The following is a 26,153-nucleotide window of genomic DNA, read 5'->3' as shown; positions in this document are numbered from 1 at the left end:
TTCTTTCTTTCTTTCCTTCTTTCCTTCCTTCTTTCTTTCTTTCTTTCTTTCTTTCCTTCCTTCTTTCTTTCCTTCTTTCCTTCCTTCTTTCTTTCTTTCTTTCCTTCCTTCTTTCTTTCTTTCCTTCCTTCCTTCTTTTTTCCTTCTTTCCTTCCTTCTTTTTTCCTTCTTTCCTTCCTTCCTTCTTTCTTTCTTTCTTTCCTTCCTTCTTTCTTTCCTTCCTTCTTTCCTTCTTTCCTTCCTTCTTTCTTTCTTTCCTTCTTTCTTTCTTTCTTTCTTTCCTTCCTTCTTTCTTTTTCCTTCCTTCCTTCTTTTTTCCTTCTTTCCTTCCTTCTTTCTTTCCTTCTTTCCTTCCTTCTTTCTTTCTTTCCTTCTTTCTTTTCTTTTTCTTTCTTTACTAAAGCACGATTTAATACAACAGTTGCCTGAAGTGCTTAGCGTTAGCGTTACCTATTGCTCTGGTGAATTCGCTGGGCGTCTGTACGCTGTGCGTATAATCGACGTGTGAGCCGAGGAGCTGGTGCACTTGCGTAGAGAAGATGTAGACAGATTTGGGCTGCAGGAACGCTACGGGCCGGCTCTCGTCCCACGGTGGCCTGCGCGCTGGGACCCAGCAGAGCTGCGTGAGGAGATGATGGAAGGAGGATCTGGCCTCCCGCACGGGCCGTCCCTGGCTGTCCGAGACCTGCGACCTGAGGTACTGGGAGTACCTCTCTCTACAACACACAGGACAGGGTTTCATGTCAAAACACAGGCACTGACTTTACATGAATGAGCAACAAAAGACCAAAGCACGGACATCGCCGGCAGACTCGACAAAAGAAACAACCAAGGCTACGAAATATGTAAAAATAATAAACACACACAAGTTAAGTTTCGAGCACGCAGGCTCCTCGTCAGACAATGAAAAGTTATTTATAATATTTATAAAAAGCCTTTATAATCTCAGGTGATTAATCAAAAATGTACTATTTCAGTCTGAAAAATGAGTAAAAGCAGCACTATGTTTGCTGTGGATCTGGCCGAGCGGGTGGATGTGTTTTGGCTTATGAATGGAAATGGAGCATAAAACCAGGTGACGGTTCATGCGAGGTCAGCTGACAGAGGACAGTACGAGGAGTCTCACGCTGCAGATGCATTAAAATACATGGCATTTCATCTGTGCATCTGAAGAACTGTGCAGTACAGTCAGACCAAAGTTTATTCAGACAGCTTCAACATGTCTCACATTATCACAGTTTATTCGCTATAGTTTAGAAAATGGTAATAAAATATGAGCAGAACTCAGCTGATATTTGACTGGTTTTGTCCGTCCTTCTGTTAGACTGTCTCACACATGAATTATGTTGAATATCTGTCAGCTGTTAAATTTAACTACACAATTAGATAATACCAGTTTAGCTCAACCAATCACCAAGCAATGCTTCATTTTGTTCAGTCTGTGTGTAAAAAGAGCATTAGCAATTAAAGAAGAAACACTTCAGCAAAACATGATCAGGTCAAAGTGTCCGAATCATTTCTGGTCCCAAATTTGAATATATTTTACACTGTATGAAGAATTGTTGGGTGTAATATGTCACAGTTTACTTTATTTTGCTCTCCTCACTTACATACATTAACTATAGTGTCCTGAACACACTAGTGAAACAATATAAAAATTACATCTGGTGTCTGAATAATGTTTGGTTTGACTGTACATTCCTTTGAGAGCTTTATAAAACCGAGCGACGAGGAATAGACTGATTCCTGATTAGGATCTGACGTGGTTTTATGGTCATCAGACACAGTCCATCAACTAAACAGACCAGTCCTTCAAGCACACACACACATATGCCAGACAGCACGCACAATATGTTCTCCCCTTTAAAGCTTATGAAATCAAAAATGATCAAATGCAGATGATGAATTGCACGCCAGACTAATAGTGCGACCGTAGGGTTTGACTAATCTGGACTAAAGAGCTGTTCGAGAGCAGGTTGAGCATAAGTGGAGTGTGAATCATGAGGGATCAACGCATTACTTGCTCGCTTTCTGGGTGAGTTTAAGTTTAGTTCGCTTTTCCAGCCATAGTGCAAAGCAAAATCTACACGAACGCATTGTAATGCCAGCATTTCCTGCAATGCTATTCACCAGCGGCCGCTGAGAGTCCAAACAAAGCCACGGCAAAGCAAATAGTCGTTGAATTGAAAATGATGAGCTAAAGAAGTTCATTGTGGCAAAGTAATGCCAATCTAAACATGCACAAACAAACAGCATTTGTTTTCAGCCCCAAAAAACACACATAAAACACACATAAAACAGGAAAGAGCTTTGAGATTGACTGTATAAATAGATTTGACAAGAAATCTGAGGTATATTTTTACAGACTGCTGAAAGCTGCAGAAGCAACTGGATCCAGGCAGAGAAAGCTGGATTTGCAGTTATTGTGTGTCGATATGCTGAATTTAGGGGTAAAATCACACCCTATATATTGTATAGTTATATATTGTATTGACAACTCATCAATTAAATATTTACCAGCATATTTTCTGCATAATTGGATGTTTTTTAATAAACACTGACAAAAAACTACACAAGTTTTAGGGCTGGACGATATGATGATATATCTAACAGTGATATGAGTGATCACATGGATTTAGACTTATATTGTGTTTATATAAAGCGTTCACAAGCAAAGTTATGTTTTTCCCCGGCATGGAAATCAGGCTCATATAAATGTGAGGAAACATGATTCCTGCTGCATGTCAATATCCACGATCACTGGATCTTTGGTGAGTTGTAAGGAACACTATATCGAGTCCAACCTTTAGTTTAAACTGACACTCGTTTGTTTTACTCGTGTTTTCCCAGTTTCCCCTGTTAAACCCAGTCACTCAGTGCGAGGAGTGTGTTCCCGCGGGAAAGTGACGTCAATGCATAGCCTGATTTATATTATATAGGCTTGCAACGCCAAGGTCATGGGTTCGATTCCCAGGGAAAGCAAGAACTGATAAGAATGTAAATGTGTAGCTTGAAATGCAATGTAAGTCGCTTTGGATAAAAGCATCTGTCAAATGCATAAATGTAAATATATAATTATAATTTGCACATCTTCTGCAGTGTTTCTTTACCCAGCGTCCCAGTGCTTGTCCATCAGGCTGATGAGAGCTTGTCTCTGCTGTAGTTTAGTGTTCGCCTGCAGATGCTCGACGGTGGCCAGCGTGTGAAACTCAGCGCAGTGATGGTCCTCGATGACGTAAAGCCCGTCCGAAGGCTTCGGCCACAGCTCGCTCTCCACTGCCCACGGGCTCGACGCCTGGAGGAGACGTCAGGTTATCAGGATCATGCAGAGTGCACTGAAACACTACTGTACTCTTATGAGGCTTATGAAGATGAGCTCAGAATGCAATATCAATGAACTACACTGCAAAAAAATACTTAGTATTTTTGTCTTGTTTCCAGTCCAAGTTTCTGAAAATTCTTAAATCAAGAAGTATTTACTAGATAAGTAAAATGATATAAGAAATGTATGGAAGCTTGTTTCCGCCACAGAATGAAAAATAAAAATGGTCATTGCGACTTTTTATCTCGTAATTATTTCTCGCAATTCCGAGTTTATCTATATAAAGCCACAATTGCGAGTTATAAAGTCAGAATTGCAAGATATAAAGTTGCAATTGTGTGTTATAAATTAGAATTGCTAGATGTAAACTCGAAATTCTGAGAAAAAAAGTTGCAATTATCTTTTAAAATGTTTTATTCTATGGCTGAAACAAGAAAATCTTGTTTTCTGATAATAAAAAAAAAAATCGAAATTAAGTGAGTTTTTGTTTAAAACAAGCTAAATTATCTGCCAACAGGGTAAGAAAAATAATCTTGTTTTCCATTTGAATTAAGATTATATTTCTGACCACATTGGCAAATAATTCAGCTTGAAAACTCGCTTAATTTAAATTTTTATTTTATTTTTAGAAAATAAGATATAATTTCTTATATCATTTTACTTATCTAGTAAATACTTCTTGATTTAAGAATGTTTAGCTATCTGGACTGGAAACAAGACAAATATACTAAGTAAGAAAAGCATTTTTTTTGCAGTGAACAAAATACATAAATAAGACGCGTTTCAATTTCATTTTCATTGCTGGTTCACGCTCAACAATACATGTATTCTCATCGGCTTTTAACTCATGACTATATGCGGTTCTAAATATTGTTATATTGTGAGTTTGTGATGTTTTCTGTGTATTTATGCCTTGGTCATCCATGAGTTGTTTTGAATGTGCTCTATAAAGTAATGAGTCGGCTGCTTTAATGAACTGGTCGAAAAGTTATTTATTGGAATGAATTACATGCTAAATCCATCAGTAGTGTTACTGGATGAACATCACTGAATGCTCGTTTATATGATGAGGTCAGGCACAGTTAATGCCATATGTTAGCTGTGTTTCATAATCACCCATGTCTGATATTTTCCTCTGTTCTCATTTCATTTAGGATAAAAAACAACAACCTACAATCACAGAACAGCATGTGTGCAACATGTTATTAAAGACAGGAGGCCACAAATGGCACTGGAAGTTGAAGAGTTCAGCTTTGACTTCCCCCTTTTATCACATCCAATTAGTGCCAATTTCACACTTTCACTCCATTAAACGGCTCGCGGTGAGGAGCGCCGTGATTGGCTGAAATCGAGGTTGCGCACAAAACAAAAGCAAGCGCTGACATGCTTCATTAGTCTGCCTCCCGTCGACACGCTCGCTGCAAAGAATGCTGTTCTTACTTAGTATTTCTGTCTTGTTTCCAGTCCAAATATCAAACATTTCTTAAATCAAGATGCATTTACCAGATGAGTAATATGACATAAGATATTAAGTCTTGTTTTCTGGGGAAATAAATAAAAAATGAAGTGAGTTTTTGCTTAAAACAAGCAAAATTATCTGCCAATGGGGTAAAAAAATAAAAATCTTGTTTCTGTTTGAATTAAGATTATTTTTCTGACCCCATTGGCAGATAATTCAGCTTGTTTTAAGCAAAAACTCACTTCATTTTTTATTTATTTCCCCAGAAAACATTATGTCATTTTACTCATCTAATAAATGCATCTTGATTTAAGAAATGTTTGATATTTGGACTGGAAACAAGACAGAAATACTAAGAACAGCAGTTTTTGCACTGTCACACACACACGTTCTGACCGTGTGCCGAGACTCACGCCACTCGCTCTCACCAGTTCAGAGGTCGTGAATGTGCGCTTCTCCTTCCTGAAGATCAGAAGGTCTCGCACTCCCAGAGAACTGAAGATCTCTCTCCATCCGCTCACGTCTCTGTCGGCCTTCAGATAGCAGGCGTCCAGCAGAACCCAGTCCACACCTGGGAAAAGGAAAAGAACTGGTTGGGTCTGAAAGGACTGGATGGATCCACTGCATAACGCTCCGTGTTCATGCACGACTCATGCTTTTGTAAGTCCATACAAAACACTTTTAGTTCGGTGCTTCAATTCTAGGGTGAATCAATTACACTGCAAAAAATGCTTTTCTTACTTAGTATTTTTGTCTTGTTTCCAGGCCAAATATCTAAACATTCTTACATCAAGATGCATTTACTAGATGAGTAAAATGACATAAGATGTTAATCAGTTCAAAACAGATTTCAAACAGAAACTAGATTATTTTTCTTACCCCATTGGCAGATAATTTTGCTTGTTTAAAATAAAAACTCACTTAATTTGTATTTATTTCCCCAGAAAACAAGACTTAATATCTTATGTAATTGTACTACTTTAGTAGATGCATCTTGATTTAAGAAATATTATGAAATGATATTTGTAAGAAAAGCATTTTTTGCAGTGTAATTGGGACAGTCATAAACTGTGATGCTTATTCCAAAACGGAAGTAATTTGATCAAACTGAATATTTCTGTAGGTTTTGAAACGGTAACACTTTACAATAAGGTTCCATTAGTAAACGTTACATTAACTAATAATGAGCAATACATTTGTTACAGTATCTAATAATCCTTATGTAGTAAAAACTGATTATTGTTAGTTCATGTTAGCTCAGGCCCATTTTATAATATTAATTATTTGATTTGAATAATGTATTACTAAATGCTGAAATTAACATAAACTAAGATGCTTTAGACGTATTTTGTATTGTTAGTTCATGTTAACTAATGTAGATAATATGGAAGCTTGTTTCCGCCAGATTAAAAAAATAAAAAAGGAAATTGCGATTTTTTAATCTCATAATTCTGACTTTTTTTCTCACAATTTTGAGTTTATATCTCAAAACCAGAATGGCAAGTAAAAAACTCATAATTGCGAAGAATTGCGAGAAAAGGTCATAATTTGCGAGATATAAACTTGAAATTGCAAGAAAAAAGTCAGAATTGCGAGATAAACTCGGAATTGCGAGAAATAAAGTGAGAATTGTGAGATTAAAAAGTTGCAAGTACCTTTGTTATTTTTTATTCTGTGGCGGAAACAAGCTTCCATATTAATTACACAATTGCGAGTTTATATCTCGAAATCAGAATGGCAAGTTATAAACTTGTAATCGCGAAGAATTGCGAGATATAAACTTGAAATCTCAAGAAAAAAGTCAGAATTGCAAGATAAACTCACAATTGCGGAAAAAAAAGTCAGAACTGTGAGATACGATCACAATTGCAAGTTATAAATTCAGAATTGCGAGGTACAAACTTGGAATTGCGAGGAATAAACTCGCAATTGCAAGAAAAAAGTCAGAATTGCGAGAAATAAAGTCAGAATTGCAAGAAATAAAGTCAGAATTGTGAGATAAACTTGGAATTGAGATAAATAAAGTCAGAATTGTGAGATTAAAAAGTTGCAAGTACCTTTGTTATTTTTTATTCTGTGGAGGAAACAAGCTTCCATATTTATTACACAATTGCGAGTTTATATCTCGAAATCAGAATGGCAAGTTATAAACTCGTAATCGCGAAGAATTGCGAGAAAAGATCAAAATTGCGAGTTATAAATTCAGAATTGCGAGGTACAAACTTGGAATTGCGAGGAATAAAGTCAAAATTGCAAGAAAAAAAAAGTAGAATTGAAATAAACTCGCAATTGCAAGAAAAAAGTCAGAATTGTGAGAAATAAAGCCAGAATTGCGAGAAATAAAGCCAGAATTGCAAGAAATAAAGCCAGAATTGCAAGGTAAACTTGGAATTGAGATAAAGTCAGAATTGAGATAAAGTCAGAATTGTAAGATAAAAAGTCACAATTAGGATCTTTTAGTTTTTTTTATTCCGTTGTGGACAAAAGCTTTCATAAGTTAACTAATCAAACCTCAATGTAAAGCGTCACCTTTGAATCTTAATTCACCGAGAGGCTACACTTTTAATTTTCAAACATATTTTTCGAAAATGCAAACAAAACACTGAAGTTTATAAGAGATCATTGCGTGTTACAAGAAAACACCATTTCATTTCAAATGTTTAATTTAATGTGTTACTTGCCATTTCTTTGCAATTATTTGTGAATTTTACTAGCAATTTCCAAGTAAATCCCACACCAAGGTGCAGTTGTTTACCAGGGAGCATGCTGGGAAGGTCGATGTTGCCGTACTGGCTGGAGAACTGTATTTTGCTCTGTGAAGGGAAGAGAAAGCCCTCGCTGGTCAGCACAGGTATGGATGCGGCGAGGCTCCTGTAGTCCTGATCCTGAGAGTGCATTTTGATGAACACCAGGTAGCTGACGACAACATCCTTGGGCTTTTTCTAGAAGAAAAGGGGATTAAATAAGAATATGAGAAACAGTCATAAGAGATGAAAGCATTTTCACACACTTGATCCAGTTTCAAACATCTGGAAACTCATGAAACTTGCGACCATAGTTGGCTAACGATGCTTTTAGGAAACAGACCCCAGGAAAAAACATCGTTAGCCAACTATGGTCGCAAGTTTCATCGTTATCAGCAGTTCAACGAGTCGGTGTTTCCCCGAAACCATCGTTCCAACAAACATTCGCAAACAGCATCGCAGAGTTGTGTGTTTGAGTGACAGCTCTCGACCTGTGCTTAGAAGAAGAGTTTCTAGTTTGCATGACATGTGGACTCAATAAATCCTGATCTTGAGCAAAATAACCAAGCTGACATTCAGAGCACTGAATTTTCTTGAAATGATTTTCCAGGACTTTTCCAGGACATTTTCAAGACTTTTTCAGCTGCTACAGTGCGAGTCAAGTTATCCCAACTAGCTGGGCGATATACCGATATTATCATATCGAGATATATTTTGAAACAGATGTGATATTGTACCTATACCATTATATCTGTATTATAGTTGTGCAAAGATTGTTGTCTTTCACAATGCCACCTGCTTTCCTCTACTTGCAATGCCACACTACTAAAACAGAAGTTATTCTCTACTTTAGTTCATACACTGGTATTTTACTTGCTGATATCAGTGCACATTTGCCACAGAACTCACAAGACCGTAGTTTAGAGGGGCAAGTCCTACCAGCGTACATACTTGCCAACCTTGAGGGGGGGGGGGGGGGGGGGTGTCATCATGGCCCGCCAAAAAGGGGTGTGGCTAGCCTATAAAACCCCCTCGCACAGGTTGCACAAGTGATTTCAGTCGACTAGAAGCGAAACCAAGTGCAGCACAAGTACGGCAAATTCGGGAGTCTCCCGGAAAAATCGGGAGGGTTGGCATGTATGCCAGCGTACTGAGATGTCAAATTGCGTACTTGCTACGCAAAATGCGTACATATTGGCAGGTTTGTGTCACGTGGGGCGCTGTGCTGGCTACATGCAGAAATGAAAGCAGACAGCTCCAGCCCAATATTACCAGAGCCTGTCTACGGAGAGCTTTGGCACTTCCTATTAGCCCCATTGTATCAATATTAACCAACTGCAGAACCGCAGAACCATACGTCATAGCAGTGTGAGGACGACAGCGCCAGCCTAACAGTCTGATGCCGGAAGTGGGCGGGGTAAAAACATCTAAGGGGTGGAGATGGGTAGGTTTAGGGGTGGGTTTAGCGGTCAGGGGGTGGAGATGGGTAGGTTTAGGGGTGGGTTTAGCGGTCAGGGGGTGGAGATGGGTAGGTTTAGGGGTGGGTTTAGTGGTCAGGGGGTGGAGATGGGTAGGTTTAGGGGTGGGTTTAGTGGTCAGGGGGTGGAGATGGGTAGGTTTAGGGGTGGGTTTAGCGGTCAGGGGGTGGAGATGGGTAGGTTTAGGGGTGGGTTTAGTGGTCAGGGGGTGGAGATGGGTAGGTTTAGGGGTCAGGGGGTGGAGATGGGTAGGTTTAGGTATGGTATATGCAAGGTGGCTATGTATGGTATGCGGTTCCGGCATCAGACTGTTAGGCTGGCGCTGTCATCCTCACACTGCTATGACGTATGGTTCTGCGGTTCTGCAGTCATTGTATCGATTTTGGTTGCAGTTCCATTAGAATTCCACTGGAGGTAATCGCGGGCGAGTGCAGACTGAATGGGAGTCTATGGGGCTAGACGGCTAAATTTGTCTCCCTCACCCGATTGCCGTTGAGAAATCTCAGATTTTATTGTAGGTTTTGCAAGTTCAACATGGGTTATAGGTCGAAAAATTGAATGAACGAGTACTTATGTCCTTTTGATTTCTTACAGGTTGAGTTGTTGTTGCCCATAACACGCTAGCATTCTGCTAATGAACGCTGATTGGTCAGTGAAGGACTGATTACAACCAGAGATACTGCTTGATGGCATCGTGGCGTCCGAAGCGGGACCAGAAACAAAACAAAAACTCTTCTAGTGCGTGTGTTTACCTGTGTCAGCTGTGCTGTCGATGCCTCGAGAGAAAAGAAGGTGCAGAGCGCGAAAACACCAAAGTGACTGAAGGATTGCCGTAAAGCAGTATCTCTGGTCGTACGATGTGTATGACGTTATTGACATTTTAAAAGACTTTTTAAAGCAAATAAGTGACTCTAAAAAATCTAACACCCAGCAATGTGTAATTTCTTTGCATCTCCTTTCGAATACAATATTCAAATTACTAGACAAAAAATTATATCCTGAGAAAAGTGGATTTTGAGGGGTATAGCGCCATAGACCTCCATTCATTCTGCACTCGCCTGCGAGCGCCCCCGCATGGACAGAGACGTGTTACTGCAGCCAGTCCAGAAACCGGAAGTAACCAGAGAGTGCCAATTCTCTTCCTATTAGGCGGCGTTCACATATCGCGCCTAAAAACGCGTAGAAAACGCTAGGCGCGCCGCATTCTCATTTTTCCAAAGCGCTAGGTCGGTTGCGCTCCGGAAGCGTCTGTCGTCGCTAAGCGTGGTTCTTGTCACGTGACCTACGGTGCGCTTGCGGCATTCTGAAAAGTTGAGATGTTGAGATGTCTCGATGCGGCGCGGACGCGCTTGGAAAAAACGAGCGCGTCGCTTCCATTATGAGCACGCATACCGCGCGTCTACATTTGAAATAACGAACTTGAGCGCGCAAAAGACGCGATATGTGAACAGGCCCTTAGACATTCTCTGATATTACCCGTTGAAGGCAGCTGAAAACAGACATACAGGCGTAAAATGTTTAACCCGTTTCATCCACAAGGAGGGAAAATTATTTTCCAGGACAACGCAAACGTTTCCAGGACATTTTACTTTTTTTCCCATTTTCCATGTGTTTTCCAGGACTGGAAAATTAGTCTTTCATTTTCCAGGTTTTCCAGGTTTTCCAGGACGCGTGGGAACCCTGAGAGCAATCTGTATATTTCATTAAGAATACATACAAATGTCATTTACGTCTTTTAGTTCGTCGAGAGATTTAAAGTGTAGTTTCTGAAGAGTGCGCATGTGTGAACGAGCTCTAGTGCGTAAGAACGAGTCTATGATTGAATCTGGAAATAAAGCAGAAATAGTCCTCAGATGCCATGTTCATCATTTATAGCAAAACATCTCGCATTAATTAGACCTGAAACAGATTCATTAACAGTAGTTATTACTCCAACACCTGCTGACATCATCAACCAATGTGTTTGAACGACCAATTTGCGACAGTATGGTTTCGGGAAACAGTCGAGACTAGCTAGTTGATGGCAAGCTGCGTCATAAGAAAAGATCATCATCAATACGGATGCATGATAAATCAGTACTATATTAGTTATTGGCCAATATTATATTTTTGTTGTTGTTGTTGTTAATAATCAGTATTTGCCATCATCTAATGCTCACTTAAAGTTATTATTTAAAAACACTAATAATTTAATAACTGTGGTGCTCCTCATTTAGGGGTCACACTCACACTCTTCCCAGTCAAAAGTGGTCAGACACCTCAAAGGGATTTTTTTCCTCAGTATAATATATTTTTGTTCAATAATATTTGGTATTTTGAGGGAATTTTGTGGTACAAAGTAATATTTATGCAATAATTATGATCCATTTGTTTCCACAATTTTTTCCAATACAATTAATTACTATTAATAACTAATAATATTTAATAAATCCATACATTTTTTTTATTATTATTTTTCAGATAACCCCTTTATATTTCGATCAAAAGTGACCGAATAGCACCAGATGGTTAAATGTAATAAAAATAATAATACTGTACAAAGCAATGTTTTGATGCATAAGTTCACTTGTGGCTTTTAAAATGACTGATTTCAGTTTTAAGTGTTTTATTTTTAATGTATTGAGACAAAATAGCATGAATTTTAAATTCAATTACATTTTAATTTAATTAAATGTAAAATTCAATATTAATTTTAATTTTCATAAAGTGTATCACACCATAAAAAAATAATTATTGGCTAGAAGTGAAGCGTCGTTGGTTGAGAAGCGTAGTTTGTGGACCAGACAGAAGTTGTCAGCGGTTCCTTCTTTTGTAAAGTCCTGCTGTAACGCTGTGGTGGCACGAGACGGAGATCAGGGTGAACACAAACTTTACTTGATGAGTTCAAGCAGGACAGACACAACCACAACTAACATTTACGAGAACCGATAAGGGATTGAACAGAACAGGGAGTATAAACACACAAGGTGAATGAGGGAACTAAACAGGCACAGGTGACCCGACTACTTTGAAAATGGTGCAGTGTGACCTCGGCATTAGGATAAAGCGTGTGTGTTCCTCTGACCTGCCAGGCTTTGCTCTTCAGCACCGGGTAGATGTGCTTCTGCAGGACCTGCTGAGGCTCCAGCTCGTGAACGCCGAGTCTTCGGAGGAACTCCCGGACCTGCGAGTTTCCCAGTTCATCCAGACACGCCAGCAGCCGCGGCTCCACGATGTTCAGGTCCTGATACAGAGCCTTCAGATCTGCAGCGAGGAACAGGAACAGTGTTGTGTGGAACTCATTACAAGTAAACTTGAGTTAATCAGATTACTTTTTCAAGTAACTAGTGAAGTAACGCAATACTTTTTCAATTTACAACAAAATATCTCAGTTCAAACTTTTTCAAATTTGTTGACTGACAGCTGTCCTGTCCTCATGTTGTGAGGAGGTGGTGTGTGTGTGTGTGTGTAAACATGATGGTTATTTTAGTTCTAGACTAAATGTGATCATGCGTTTACTCGTCTCACTTGTACGAAAACATTCAGTATTCCTCAAAATGAACAAAAACAGTGAAATGCAATCTCAGAATTTTACGAAAACTTTTAGAATTAACTATATTAAATTACACAAATATACTTTATGTATTTAATCTCACTTTATTAACCAATGTCTTCGCTGCTGACCATCGATGATCTTATTCAACCATACTAATGAGCAAAAAAGTATCATTTTAGGGCTTCGGGTCATTTTGACCCGTGAGGGAAGGATGGAGGGATGAGGGTTAAAGGTGCAGATATGACAATATGCAGATTTAAATATATCAAAGCTGATTGAACACTGTTGAGAATATTGCTTTAGAATAAATTATAATTACAATACAAATTTATTTTATTTTTTAATAAATATTTAATATTTAATATATATAATTTTTTTCCCGGACAAGCAACTTTTTTACTAGGACAATTTATTGTTTACAAGTGACAATATGCAGATTTTATGCGTTTCCTGAATGGTGCAAATCAGAATTGGGCATCAAGACCTGCAGTGTATTTTCAGAATAATAACAATTTAACTTTTAAATGTATTAATTTAAACTAATTATTAGGCTATAATTTGTACCACTCTCCACGCCTCCCCTGGCATGCTCTGGCGCCCCCTGGGGAGCCGCGCCCCACACTGCTGTACAGGAAGCATAAGAGCGGCTGATGACGCACTTCCTGTTCCTGTCCCGCTGAGCCTTCGGGCCCAAATACTGATGTTTAATTAATCTCTTAAAGCCCGACTCTGCCTGACACACAGCGTTAGCATGGCTCGTTTCCACTCAGCTGGAATGCATGTTTCCACCAGCTCCGTGTGAGGACGTATCGGACTAATCTGACGAGAAAAATGGGTCATTTATCAAAGAGAACCGTGTCAGGGAGTAATGAAGGAGTTATGAGATTAGAGGCAGAGAAACGCATCTGTAGTTTGGGTTTCATTCACAAAAATACTTCTTCTTTTTTTTTTTTTACTGCAATGACGCAAGTAGTGCGTCTTTCTCTCCTGTGACTCACTTTATTGATTCATGAAATAAGCAGGAGATGAAGAAGATCATTCATTTTGCAGACAGGTCTAGAGAGGCATGAAAACAACTCCTGATGGACTACAAGACTTTAGAAATAAAAGATGAATCTACCGAAGTTCAGCAAACCTCACTGGTTCTCGCACATTTGATCTTCCGTGTCACCTGATGAGCTCTACGTATGTGCATTAATCAATGTGAATAAAAGGCTAAATTAAATATGTTCATCATATAGAGCAATCGCGTCTCTTGAGGTGACTTGGATTAAACTGCTTTTCTTTTCAGGTCTGATACGGATAACGATATCTGCTGATACTGACACCAGTGCCACTGTTTTATTGATCAGTTTAGAAAATATGTACCTCAGTAAATTGCGAAATACACACTTTAAAGAGATAAACTGGAAAAAATGCATAAAATATTTTATCTAATAAATTTATAAATAAATTTAAATAAATACATTCAATTCTTTATATATATATATATATATATATATATATTAGTGTTGTCAAACGACAAAAAAAATAAATAAATAATCACACATTTTTCTGTAATTTATCGTGATTAATTGCACCAACATAATTTTTTTTATATTGTAATAATTTCACATTAAATCTCATGTAGAAACAACAAAGACAGTATATTTTAAATATTTGTTTAATGTCATCTATTTACTAAGCACAATGATTTTTTGCTGTTTTTTCTCAATTTCTGGGGACTAAAATTAGTAATTATAGCCATTTAACATTACAGTATAACTGAAAGAGATCATTTTTGTTAACATTTAATGTCACATTTATCTCTGCCTTTAGTACAGCATGGCTCAACGCTAAGGATATTTTTTTCTACAGGCCCAGTCAGACCGGTTCAGATCTGGCCCACAGTGGCCAAGATGTTTCCGGTAGGTCTAACAGTAATAATCATGTAAACAATGATCTAAAATTACACTGCACAGTCTTCACTCTTCACTGTATAAAATTAAATCTAGATTAATCCTTGTTAAAGCTACTTCAAGAGCAGTGAGTGATTTTCTGTTTGTCTGTTGTTCTTTGATTGACATTAATGACAGACACCAGCAGGTTTATTAGGCTACTGTCACTTTAAGAGCTGGCGAAGATCTGACACACATCCGAAGTTATCCCAACTTTTTACATTCATTTAAGACTCTTTAACCCATTTAAGACTGTGCTTTATGAGGATACTCGCCAATAACGGACATTTCGATATAATTTTGTGTGTTATTGTCCATTCAAATGTTCTCATTTGCATCTTATTGCATATGAATGGTTTAAAAGCATTTGAATGAACGACCGCTTGTTCATATAATTTAACACCAAAGATGCCCGAAAAAAATGTTAATTGCATTACATTTTTTAATGCGTTAAACAAAAAATAATTAATCACAAAATTAACGCATTAATGTTGACAGCCCTAATATATTATAAATATATATAAAATAAAGTGTAATTCAAATACAAATATACTATATACATATTTTGTTATATATTACCGTTTAAAAGTTTGTTTTTTAAAGTCTTTTATGCTCACCAAGACTGCATTTATGTAATCAAAAATACAGAAAAAACATTAATATTGTGAAATATTATTATAATGTAAATCATCTGTTTTCTATGTGAATATACAGTAAAGTGTAATTTATTCCTGTGATCAAAGCTGTATTTTCAGCATCATTACTCCAGTCTTCAGTGTCACATGATCCTTCAGAAATCACTCTAATATGATGATTTGATGCTCAAGAAACATTTATGATTATTATCAGTGTTGGATTTTCAGGATATTTTGATGAATAGAAAATGCAAAAGAACAGCATCTTTTGTAAAATTATAAATGTATTTACGGTCGCTTTAGATTCATTTAATGTGTCCTTGCTTTTCTTTTTTTTTCTTCTTTTTTTAAATCTAATCTTTTGAATGGTAATATGTTGAAATTATGCATTTAAAAAAAGTACCTGTGCCAGCTTGCATCACATCGCTGAGAGGAAAGAAAACTCCCTCTGAACTCAGGGAAACCACACTGCCGTTGGCCAGAGGGATCATGGGAACCTCTTTGAGCGACTGCAGAAGCGCGTCCACTTCATACTCCGGCTCCAGCGCACGGAAGTTACACACCAGCAGCCGGGCCAACTTCTTCAGCTCGAGCTCTGAGCAGACCAGAGAAGAGGAGAGATCAAAACCTGCCAGAAATACTGCATTATGAATCCCTGACATCTGGGAACACAACTTATCAGGTGACGCTTTACAACACGGTTTCATTAGTTAACATGAACTAATGATGAACTGCACTTCTACAGCATTTATTAATCTTTGTTAATGTTAATTTCAGCATTTACTAATACATTATTAAAATCAAAGGTTGTATTTGTTAACATTAGTTAATGCACTGTGAACTAACATGATCAGTTAATAAAATCCAGTAACAAATGTATTGCTCACGGTTAGTTCATATTAATGTACAACTAATATTAACAAATGAAACCTTCCTGTAAAGTGTTACCACTTATCATTTGGGACAAAATTCCACAATCACAGCAGATTAGCGGTGCAACGGTAACACTTTACAATAAGGTTCATTAGTTAAAGGTGCAGTGTGTAAGTTTTAGCAGCATCTAGTGGTGAGGTTGTGAATTGCACCCAACAGGAGTTATGGTGGCCGACAGGAAGTGATGTCGTCGTCTGAGACAGCAGAGAGTAGCCGGTTAAACAATGAGGTTTCTTCAATCAAGAAATCATGTTTACTTAATTATTCAGTAAAACGATATGTTATTCGAACATTATTGTTACTTGTCCATCATTGTGTCAGTGTTTTATTCGCTGACTTTAGTTCGCTTCTTTGTACGAAGAACAACATAGTGATGCAATGCGTTTGTCCGCTCAGGGCCACCGTAGAAACATGTCGATGTAAGCGGACCAGCGGTGTGTGTAGAGAGAAATGCCTCATTCTAAGCTAATAAACACATAACGGTTCGTTATGTAAGGTCTCTATACACCACTGAAAATATAGTTATGTATATGATATTGCATTTCTGTCAACAGATCCTCCTAAATATTACACACTGCACCTTTAAGAGGGATGCAAAATACAGCCTGTCATCAATAATCTCACACAATGCCCCCTTATTGCACCAAATCAAAAGAAACAAGATCATTCATGGCTTTAAAATATCGAAAATCTATTAAAATTCTAGATTTCTCTGAATTGAAAAACACTGCCTCTACATTATAGCCTGTTTCTCGTTCAGTTTTGCAGCACTCGTCGCACCTGAGCTAAGATGGCCGTGCTGCAGGAGTTCTCTGGCCATGGAGCAGGTGACGGTGATGATCTCGGCGGGCCGGAGCCGGTGCACGCCCAGCGCCGTGAGCAGGGAGCTCGAGAGGCGAGCCTGCAGCGCCGGGTGGAGGTACGACAGGCTCAGGCTTCGGCACAGATCCTCTCCTCCAATCACCTCCTGGATCAGCCGGTCCGAACACACGGCGAGCTGGGACGGCTGCTTGAACTCCACTCCGCCATCTGAACAGAGACATCTTTACTCTTCAACATACATCAGCATCAGCACTTAGCATAGTCATGCAATGCCCTTTTCACAAGATGTAAAATAAGTGATGTCTCAGAGTGTGTGTGTGAAGTTTTAGTTCAAAATACTAAAATACAAAATATGTTTTATTGTAATTAAGGTCATTTTTTTTTAAATATGCCCCAGGAAACCAATTCCAGGGGGCAAATATTGGCTCTAAATGGAAAAATAATATTTCTTGATCAGTTTATATATATATATGTACACACACACTGCCGTTCAAAAGTTTGAGATCGGTAAGATTTAAATGATAAAGAATAATTTTACCAAATATTAATCATTATTTTAATCAATTTTATTAAGAAAGATAAATAGATAAATGCTGTTGTTTTGAACTTTTTATTCATCAAAGAATTCTGAAAAAAAATTACACAACTGTTTTCAACACTGATAATAATCATAAATGTTTCTTGAGCAGCAAATCTTCATATTAGAGTGATTTCTGAAGGATCATGTGACACTGAAGACATCAGTTATTTTAAATTTTAATAATATTTCACAATATTACTGTTTTTTTGTTGTTGTATTTTTAATCAAATATATATATGTATATATATATTAGGGGTGGAACGGTACACAGAAGTCACGGTTCAGTTCATAACTCGGTTCAGACATCACGGTTCGGTACAATGGAGGGAAAAGCAAAACAAAAATGTAGAAGGCAATTTATTGTGCACGTTTCAGGCTGAACCACCAAAGGAAAATAAATGTCTTAAGCCTTGTATTTTTTAAATAAGTTTTATTAATAAAGTAAAGGCATAGAACCAGTTTATTTGTAGTGCACTGACAATAGTTTTATATAATTTTATATAATTTATATAAAAATTAATAAAAAGACAAAAAGACCTTGAGATATGTTTGGTAATTGTACCTGAATGAATTTAAAATGAATTTGCTATATTTCAGATCAATATATTTGTTTTCCTTAAAATTTTAATTAACACTAACGTTATTCTCATCTGAATTATAAATAATTTATTTCTGTATAAAATAATACTACCATTAAAAACAAATTTGATTTTCTTTTTTAAACAATGTAGAATGTGTAACTTACTGTGTTGTGTGACAGTTGTAGGTTACAGTTTGACAAGAGTTTACAGTTTGACAAAAGCACAATGTTGCGTTTTATTGCGAGTGTACACAAATATAAGTAAACACTTTGCAGTTTGAATGATGTCCTATGAACAAAATGACGGAGTATGTTTTCTGTTTCCACTGTTCGATCGCGCCCGAGCCTCTCTGTCTCTCTGTCTCACACACACACACACACACGCACACACACACACACAACATATTCCAGCATTGCAATCTTGACATCGCAGCCTGTTCATTATAGCCACGGAGCTTCAGAGCTAAGGCGGAGCTACAGATTAGGTGTCCCTAAAGAACCCGCGTATCTAACAATAGTTCCGCATTACATTAATTAATTTGCACGCAAGTTTTATTTATTTTTATACTGTGTATTCTCCGTGTGTATTCATGCACCGAACCGTGACGCCCGTACCGTTTCGGTTCAATACGAATACATGTACCGTTCCACCCCTAATATATATATATATGTCCAGCTGAGGAAAATCTACATTATGGCCCTTCATGGAAGAGTAAACCTTTGACCCTGGTCCTCACCGCTGTCCTCTTTCGCAGGGAGGCACGGTTTGCCCTTCAGCAACTGGATGATCTGATTGGCCACAGGGTTGAAGAAGTCCAGGATCTCACTTGGTTGAGGGATAAACTGCAGAAAGTAACAGAGTCCTCCGAGCCCACTGAACTCTGGGTGTTGCTGTGGGATTCACATCACATGCACTCGTTAGCACTACAGATGTTCCTTCAGATGGCCAAAGAAACATAAAGAAAGCAAGTTTTTCTTTTCTAGCAACATGATAAAAGCAGATTTATGAGGGATAGTTCACCCAAAAAATGAAAATTAGCCCATGATTTACTCACCCTCAACTCATCCTAGGTGTATATGACATTCTTCTTTCAGACGAACACAATCAGAGTTATATTAAACATGTCCTGGCTCTTCCAAGCTTTATAATGGCAGTGAATGGCCGTTTCTGTTTTGAAGTCCATAAAAGTGCATCTATCATTAAAGTGCTCCACCTCCTCCTTTAAAGGGGTGGTATAATGCCCTTTTTACAAGATGTAAAATAAGTTTGTCCCCAGAGTGTGTGTGTGAAGTTTTAGCTCAAAATACCCCACAGATATTTTTATATAGCATGTTAAAATTGTCACTTTTTGAGGGTGAGAAAAAATGCAGTTTTGTGCCTGTTCCGGCACAGGGGGCGGAGCTTCAAGAGCTAGTGTGCTTTTACCTCACACACACACACATGCACTGAAAATTTCAAAAACTTTTAGCCTTTAATGTTCAAACCGGAGTCAGAAAGATGGAGAGACTCTAGAAGAAGTGACAACATGTAGAAGCAACAGGACATTTCTGAATGGTTAGTTGATGAATTTATGAAGCTGTGTAGTTATCTTCTAGTCATTGATTAGCATATTCTGTCTTGATAATCTTTAAATCGTGTTCAGGGGGCGGGGTTTATGTAAATTTTAGGGTTGGTGATGTCACTAACCCGGGAGGAATGTGGTGTAGTCTCTACCAGCCGTTTGTTGTAGTCCTTAAAAAGCGATTTCTTTAAACGCAAATATCTCCCTTTGCTTTGAACTTTGAGCATTGTAACTTTGCAGATGTTGTTTATGCTCAAACAGCAACATTACACACTAACTAAAGTTAGAAAAGTCAAATCATAATCAACCACCCCTTTAATATAACTCTGATTGTACTCGTCTGACAGAAGAATGTCATATACACCTAGGATGACCTGAGGGAGAGTAAATCATGGGGTAATATTCTATCCCTTTAAGCTCCATCTGAAGCTGGTGTTAAAAGGCAAATATATAGGAATAAATGTATCCTATCCCACTCCTCTCTTACACTGAAGACATCCATGGCGTGAACAAACAGCTGTGGGATCTCGGAGCGAAGCCACTGGTTCCAGGAACTGTCCCGGTCCACGTCTTCTCTGGAGGAAGGGATGTCGAAATCACCTGCAATACAGCACACAGTGAGACAGTGTTTTATTAGCATCACTGATACAGTATTTTTAAAGAGCACCTATTCTGCTTTTTCCATGTCCGAAACCCCTAGAAAACAGTAAAATGACATGCAAGACAACAATAAAGTCACATGACATGTGTTAACCTTGAATGATGAAACGGAAACCAAAGCTGCGCAGTGGAAGAAAGGCAAAGACGGGCTGTTTCTGAGGCTTGGCTTCACAGGAGGACGATTCGCTGAGTTGAAACGCAAGAGCCAATTCTGTCGACTCCACGTCCTCTTTAATCTGCGGAGGAAAACAGAGACACACGATGGAGACGTTCAGGGAACGGCGAACGTCAGACGTGCAGCAATACTGAGGGAAAACTGCTGTTATTGAATTATATATAATATAGGCATGCATTTAAAATAATTCTTACAACAGCATCTTTACATTTCAGCATCAAAGCATCAAAATGTTCATCAAAAAAATTATTGATTGAAAAATGTATCAAAAAATTGCCTGAAAAATTGATTGATTTTGAGATTCGCTAGATTACGTTTAATAGTAGGGCTGGGTATTGACACAAATTTCACAATTCGATTTGATTTCGATTCACAAGCTTGCAATTCGATTCGATTTCGATTACGATTCGATTCAATATTGATTATTTTGGATATCAGGTATAATACATTGCAAATTTTCATAAGGAAAACAAATCTCTGAACTAGTGCTGTAAACTATGGGAGTCAGTGGTAGCCTACAGGCTTCATTAGCCTACTATACTATTGAAGGTACAAATTAACTGATTTGTATACAAACACTTAAAATACACTTTTTTTTATTTTTATAATAATAAAGTTATATGAAATATAAACATTTAAATGGTGGCTGTCATAAAAAACTTTCCAGATTTATTCAAACATGCATTAAATATTGAAGAACATTAAAAATTATAATGAATATGTAATATGGTGCATATATTTAGCAAAATGCTCCTCTCTAGAGTTAATTTTTCTCTCTGACTGGCGAGTTTATGGTCACATGGTTTTTCTGAGGTAAATGTGACGTTACATGACATTGTTTACAAGCTGATTTACTGACGTCTTTCCACGGTTGAAACACTGATTGGGCGACTCCATGTCACATGATACGGACTTCGATAAGTTGTACTCTACCTTTAACACACTTTCAGACGCTCATGTTTATCTCGCGCTGTAACTGGTGTTATTAAGCCGGAAGAGAAGATCATGTGCTTCTCTAGAGCTGAGCCAGAGCGATCTCAGGCCACAGCGACAAAACGGCAATTATGTTTTTGAATTTCATAATAAAATGGACGTAATTTGAAATCTGAGACTTTGTTTCATATCAATAGTAACAAAGCACAAAGATTACTGTGATTTATTGGATGGGATGCGCTACAATGTTACATTCATTCATCAACTGAAAACAGGATGACTAATCGATTCTTGGGATTTAACAATCGATATCGTTTAGTAAAAATGAGAAACGATTAAAATCGAGAAATCAATATTTTTTACCCAGCCCTATTTAATAGTGTTTTTATTATTATTATTATTATTATTTTAAAAATATTGAGCATTATCTACATATATAAATCAGGGAGATTTTTTTTATTTATAAATGCAAAAAAAAGAGAGAAAAAAATACGATTTTTTAATGTTTTTTAATGAGTCTCTTCAGAATTTTGATTTGATCAAAAATATAGTAGAAAGTGTGAAATATTATTCCAATGTAAATCATCTGTTTTCTATGTGAATATACAGTAAAGTGTAATTTATTCCTGTGATCAAAGCTGAATTTTCAGCATCATTACTCCAGTCTTCAGTGTCACATGATCCTTCAGAAATTATTCTAATATGATGATGTTTTTTTAAATAGAAATCTTTTGCAACATTATAAATATCTTGAACTAAAGAATCAATTTCTTTAAAACAAACACCAGCCAACTTGAGCGTATCTGAAATGTTGCAGTTTGTTGTGTACTAGCCTCTGAAATACATTTCTGCGCGCGATCAATTATGCGTCTCCAGTATTAAAACTACAAGAGAAAATCCACACAGGAGACGGACAGAAAGTGCCGTGAATTCTCTCTGAGAACAAAGGCTACAAACGGATGTGAAGGAAAACATTCACTGCACTTTGCTAATAAGATTCCTTGCATTAAGTTTGAATGAGACGGGAGTGTAAAACGTTTCCCAGAGGAATAAAGCAGAGGAACGCTTGCGTAACGTCCCGATCCCCGGAACACTGCGAGAACTGAGGCCAATTAGAAGAAGGTAAAACTGGGACAAGGACGTGGGAAAACAATACAGAAGCAAGTCTCAATCTTTTCTGAGCACATCTTAGACACATTCAGACTCCTTCAACGTTTCTCTCATTATCACAGTTTATTCGCTATAGTTTAGAAAATGGTAATAAAATATGAGCAGAACTCAGCTGATATTTGACTGGTTTTGTCCGTCCTTCTGTTAGACTGTCTCACACATGAATTATGTTGAATATCTGTCAGCTGTTAAATTTAACTACACAATTAGATAATACCAGTTTAGCTCAACCAATCACCAAGCAATGCTTCATTTTGTTCAGTCTGTGTGTAAAAAGAGCATTAGCAATTAAAGAAAACACACTTCAGCAAAACATGATCAGCTCAAAGTGTCCGAATCATTTCTGGTCCCAAATTTGAATGTATTTTACACTGTATGAAGAATTGTTGGGTATAATATGTCACAGTTTACTTTATTTTGCTCTCCTCACTTTCATACATTAACTATAGTGTCCTGCACACACTAGTGAAACAATATCAGAAATGATTTCTGGTGTCTGAATAATTTTTGGTTAGACTGTCCGTGAATATAATAATAATAATAATAATTAGAGATGCACCGAAATGAAAATTCTTGGCCGAAAACCGAAAACTGAAACACCGAAAGAAATTATGCCAATTTTTAGTACCACTGCATTTATGGCTATGACTGTGTACTAACTTTACTAAAATCAAGGCATTGCAATTGCATAAATTTATATTAAAGTTTCAAAAAATAAATCAATTACAAATTATGCAAATATTTATTTAGCACATTGCAACAATGCACAGTATAAAATAAAATTCAAACTAAAATGTTTAACTTGACCCAACTCATGTGTACATTAAATAATAATGTACAGGCCTACTGGCCTGCAGGAAGGTTTTAAAATGTTCTCTCACAAAAACAAAGTGCATTTAGGTCAAGTGCATTTTAAATTTTTCTCTGTAGGACTACTACAAGAAAGAGCATTCAGAACAACTGCAACTGCTTAAAGAAACAACAACATTTTCTCTGTAGGCCTTCAACATAATAGTGTATCAAAACAAAGACTGCCATAGCCCATATGTTAACTGTAGAACTTTAACAACAACAAATGCACCAAGAATTGCAGATGTGCACAGTGGATAATAAATATTTACTGTAAACACTAGACAAGCCCATTCTACTTGCATTATTATGAATATTAACGGGGCTCAATGTGCTCGATCAGCCTACGAAATCCCACATCTTCTACGACAGAGAATGGCTGATCATCTAAGGCAATGAATCCCATAATCTTTTGTGTAATGCCCTTTGCCTTGACACCATCACTGGGAAACTTCCACAGACGGAGTGGGCGTGCTCGGAGGCGTTTTCCTTTTCTGTGCCGCGTTCCTCTCATGTTCAGCGTAGCGATCGGAATGTTTGGATTTCAGGTGATAAATTAAACCCGACGTGGAGAAAGTCTTTGCAGATGCACCCCCTCTTGCAGATGCACCCCCTCTTGCAGATGCACCCCCTCTTGCAGATGCACCCCCTCTTGCAGATGCACCCCCTCTTGCAGATGCACCCCCTCTTGCAGATGCAGCCCCTCTTGCAGATGCAGCCCCTCTTGCAGATGCACCCCCTCTTGAAATTTCGGCATTACATGTTTTGCAAATCGCTGTCCGTGGGTCTTTCTCAGATATACTGAAACGTCCAGACCGCAGACATGTTGCTTCAGACAAGCAGGTGCAGGTCGCGGTTTCTGTTTGCGTCATCACAACATTTCGGCCGTATTGTTTCGGTGATAAAAGTCTTTCGGCCGAAAACCGAAAATGCACTTTTGGGCCATTTTCGGCCTAAAATTTTCAGTGGCCGAATATTTGGTGCATCCCTAATAATAATATTGCACATATATTTTTTATATATATAATTATATATTTTTTTTAATATATAAATATATAATATTTTATATATTTCATATATTGCATATATACATGGATATATTAAATGTGTGTGAGACTTGCCTTTTTCGGGTAAAGCATCCTCTTGACCACCAGCCAGCGCTCTTCTCCGCCGGTGTGAGCCACTTCCAGGATGTTATGGCTCAGATCTCGGCGTGTCATCGACACCAAACGATTCTCGGCCTGAAGAAGAAACAAAAGTAAATGCACTTAAACCTGTAAAGCCTGACGTATGAAATAATAGTCAATACATAAACAAAAAAAGTATGTTTGTTGAGCATCGTAATTGATGCAACAGGCTTTTACGGCTCATAGAGTCTGAGACTCGGTGAGAATATGGAGGAAAAAAACAGCTCAGTTTTAATCCAAGACTCAAACTGAGCAAAAATACACAATTTGGTGCAGATATGGACGTTTGTAATGTAAACCGGTATAGCAGATACATAAAATGCATATAAATATAAATATCTGCCAATAATATGTCTTAGTAAGATGATATTTAAATGCTTAGTTTTATAATCAAAGCTTATAGTTTTAAAATATATAATGCAATGAAGACTGAGAGATGAACAAATAAACCTTCCTCAAAAGCCTAATCATCGTATTTGATACTCGATAAAACATTATGTTTGATAATCAAGTAAACCTGCTTCAGTCCAGCTGAAATATTACTAACAATATGAAAGTTATTCTTGCGTTTAGTTGATAAAGATCAGAGATTTGACAGCAGAAAGACACGTGAATCATGAGCTGAAGTTTGTTCAGTTATACTAAAAAACGTTTACATGATGAAAGAGTCTAAACTATCAGTCAGACACAGACGCACTGGAGGAGACATGTTGATCATTTAGAGACTGTATAAATCATGATCCAGTAGGTTTTAAAGGGTCACCAGGTCTTCACCTCATTGAAGATAGTGATGGACCGAAGGCGATGGAGGAAGAGAAGGAGAGAGGGATGAACATCATGGAAGAGGTTCTTAGTCTGGTAGTTTTCTGACCGCAGGGGAAGGTGGATCTTTGTCGTCCATCTATGATGAAAAGACACCAAAGAGCTGTTTCATAACAACAGGGTTCTGGCAGATACGGCACACTGCAAAAAGTGCTTTTTTTGTCTTGTTTCCAGTCCAAATATCAAACATTTCTTAAATCTTAAGAAAAATGAAAAAAATTAAGATTATTTTTCTGACCCCATTGGCAGATAATTTAGCTTTTTTAAGCATCAACTCACTTAATTTGGATTAATTCCCCCGGAAAACAGGACATAATATCTTATGTCATTTTACTCATCTAGTAAATGCATCTTGATTTAAATTTTTTTTGATATTTGGACTGGAAACGCATAAGAAAAGCATTTTTTGCCGTGTAAAACCAAATTCTAGGACTTTTAAGGAGTTTTCAAGCACTACTTTTTTTTTTTTAAAGGACAACAATCAGAGATCTCATTTATCAAATAATATCTTTCTTTATTATCTTTTAAATTCTAAAAAAGGTAAATAGATAAATAAAAATAAACTAATAAAACAAAATGGTACAAATAAAGTGCAGCACATGCAATAACTGGTAACTTTTATCATTGAAAAGATACTATGACAAAGAAATCGCTTTCCTTATTCAAACTGATTTTTTCTCCCATGAATATATGATTGACTTGAAGAATACGAGCTGTGTCATACACTTGGATATTTATATGAGCAATATCACACTCATAGCCATGCGAAA

General features: G+C 37.4%; 1 protein-coding gene across 7 annotated transcripts in view; it reads right to left on the bottom strand.

The window, feature by feature from the left end:
* Positions 1 to 26,153, bottom strand: part of LOC311095800 (uncharacterized protein) — a 92,406-nt gene that overhangs the window by 19,928 nt on the left and 46,325 nt on the right. For all 7 annotated transcript variants that reach the window (XM_084134585.1, XM_084134586.1, XM_084134587.1 and 4 more), the window contains 12 exons: positions 25,336 to 25,462; positions 24,496 to 24,615; positions 20,342 to 20,483; positions 20,075 to 20,187; positions 18,763 to 18,916; positions 16,824 to 17,072; positions 15,514 to 15,705; positions 12,068 to 12,246; positions 7,537 to 7,723; positions 5,210 to 5,352; positions 3,111 to 3,295; positions 451 to 716 (listed from right to left, as the gene is read on the bottom strand). In XM_084134585.1, coding sequence (XP_083990711.1) covers positions 451 to 716; positions 3,111 to 3,295; positions 5,210 to 5,352; positions 7,537 to 7,723; positions 12,068 to 12,246; positions 15,514 to 15,705; positions 16,824 to 17,072; positions 18,763 to 18,916; positions 20,075 to 20,187; positions 20,342 to 20,483; positions 24,496 to 24,615; positions 25,336 to 25,462 — 2,057 coding nt within the window. The remainder of the gene's footprint in view (positions 1 to 450; positions 717 to 3,110; positions 3,296 to 5,209; positions 5,353 to 7,536; positions 7,724 to 12,067; positions 12,247 to 15,513; positions 15,706 to 16,823; positions 17,073 to 18,762; positions 18,917 to 20,074; positions 20,188 to 20,341; positions 20,484 to 24,495; positions 24,616 to 25,335; positions 25,463 to 26,153) is intronic.

Source organism: Abramis brama (assembly GCF_963993115.1).
Source record: "Abramis brama genome assembly, chromosome: 14".
NCBI lineage: Eukaryota > Metazoa > Chordata > Actinopteri > Cypriniformes > Leuciscidae > Abramis > Abramis brama.
The sequence above is the reverse complement of the archived record's forward strand: the minus strand, read 5'-3'. Positions and strand labels throughout refer to the sequence as shown.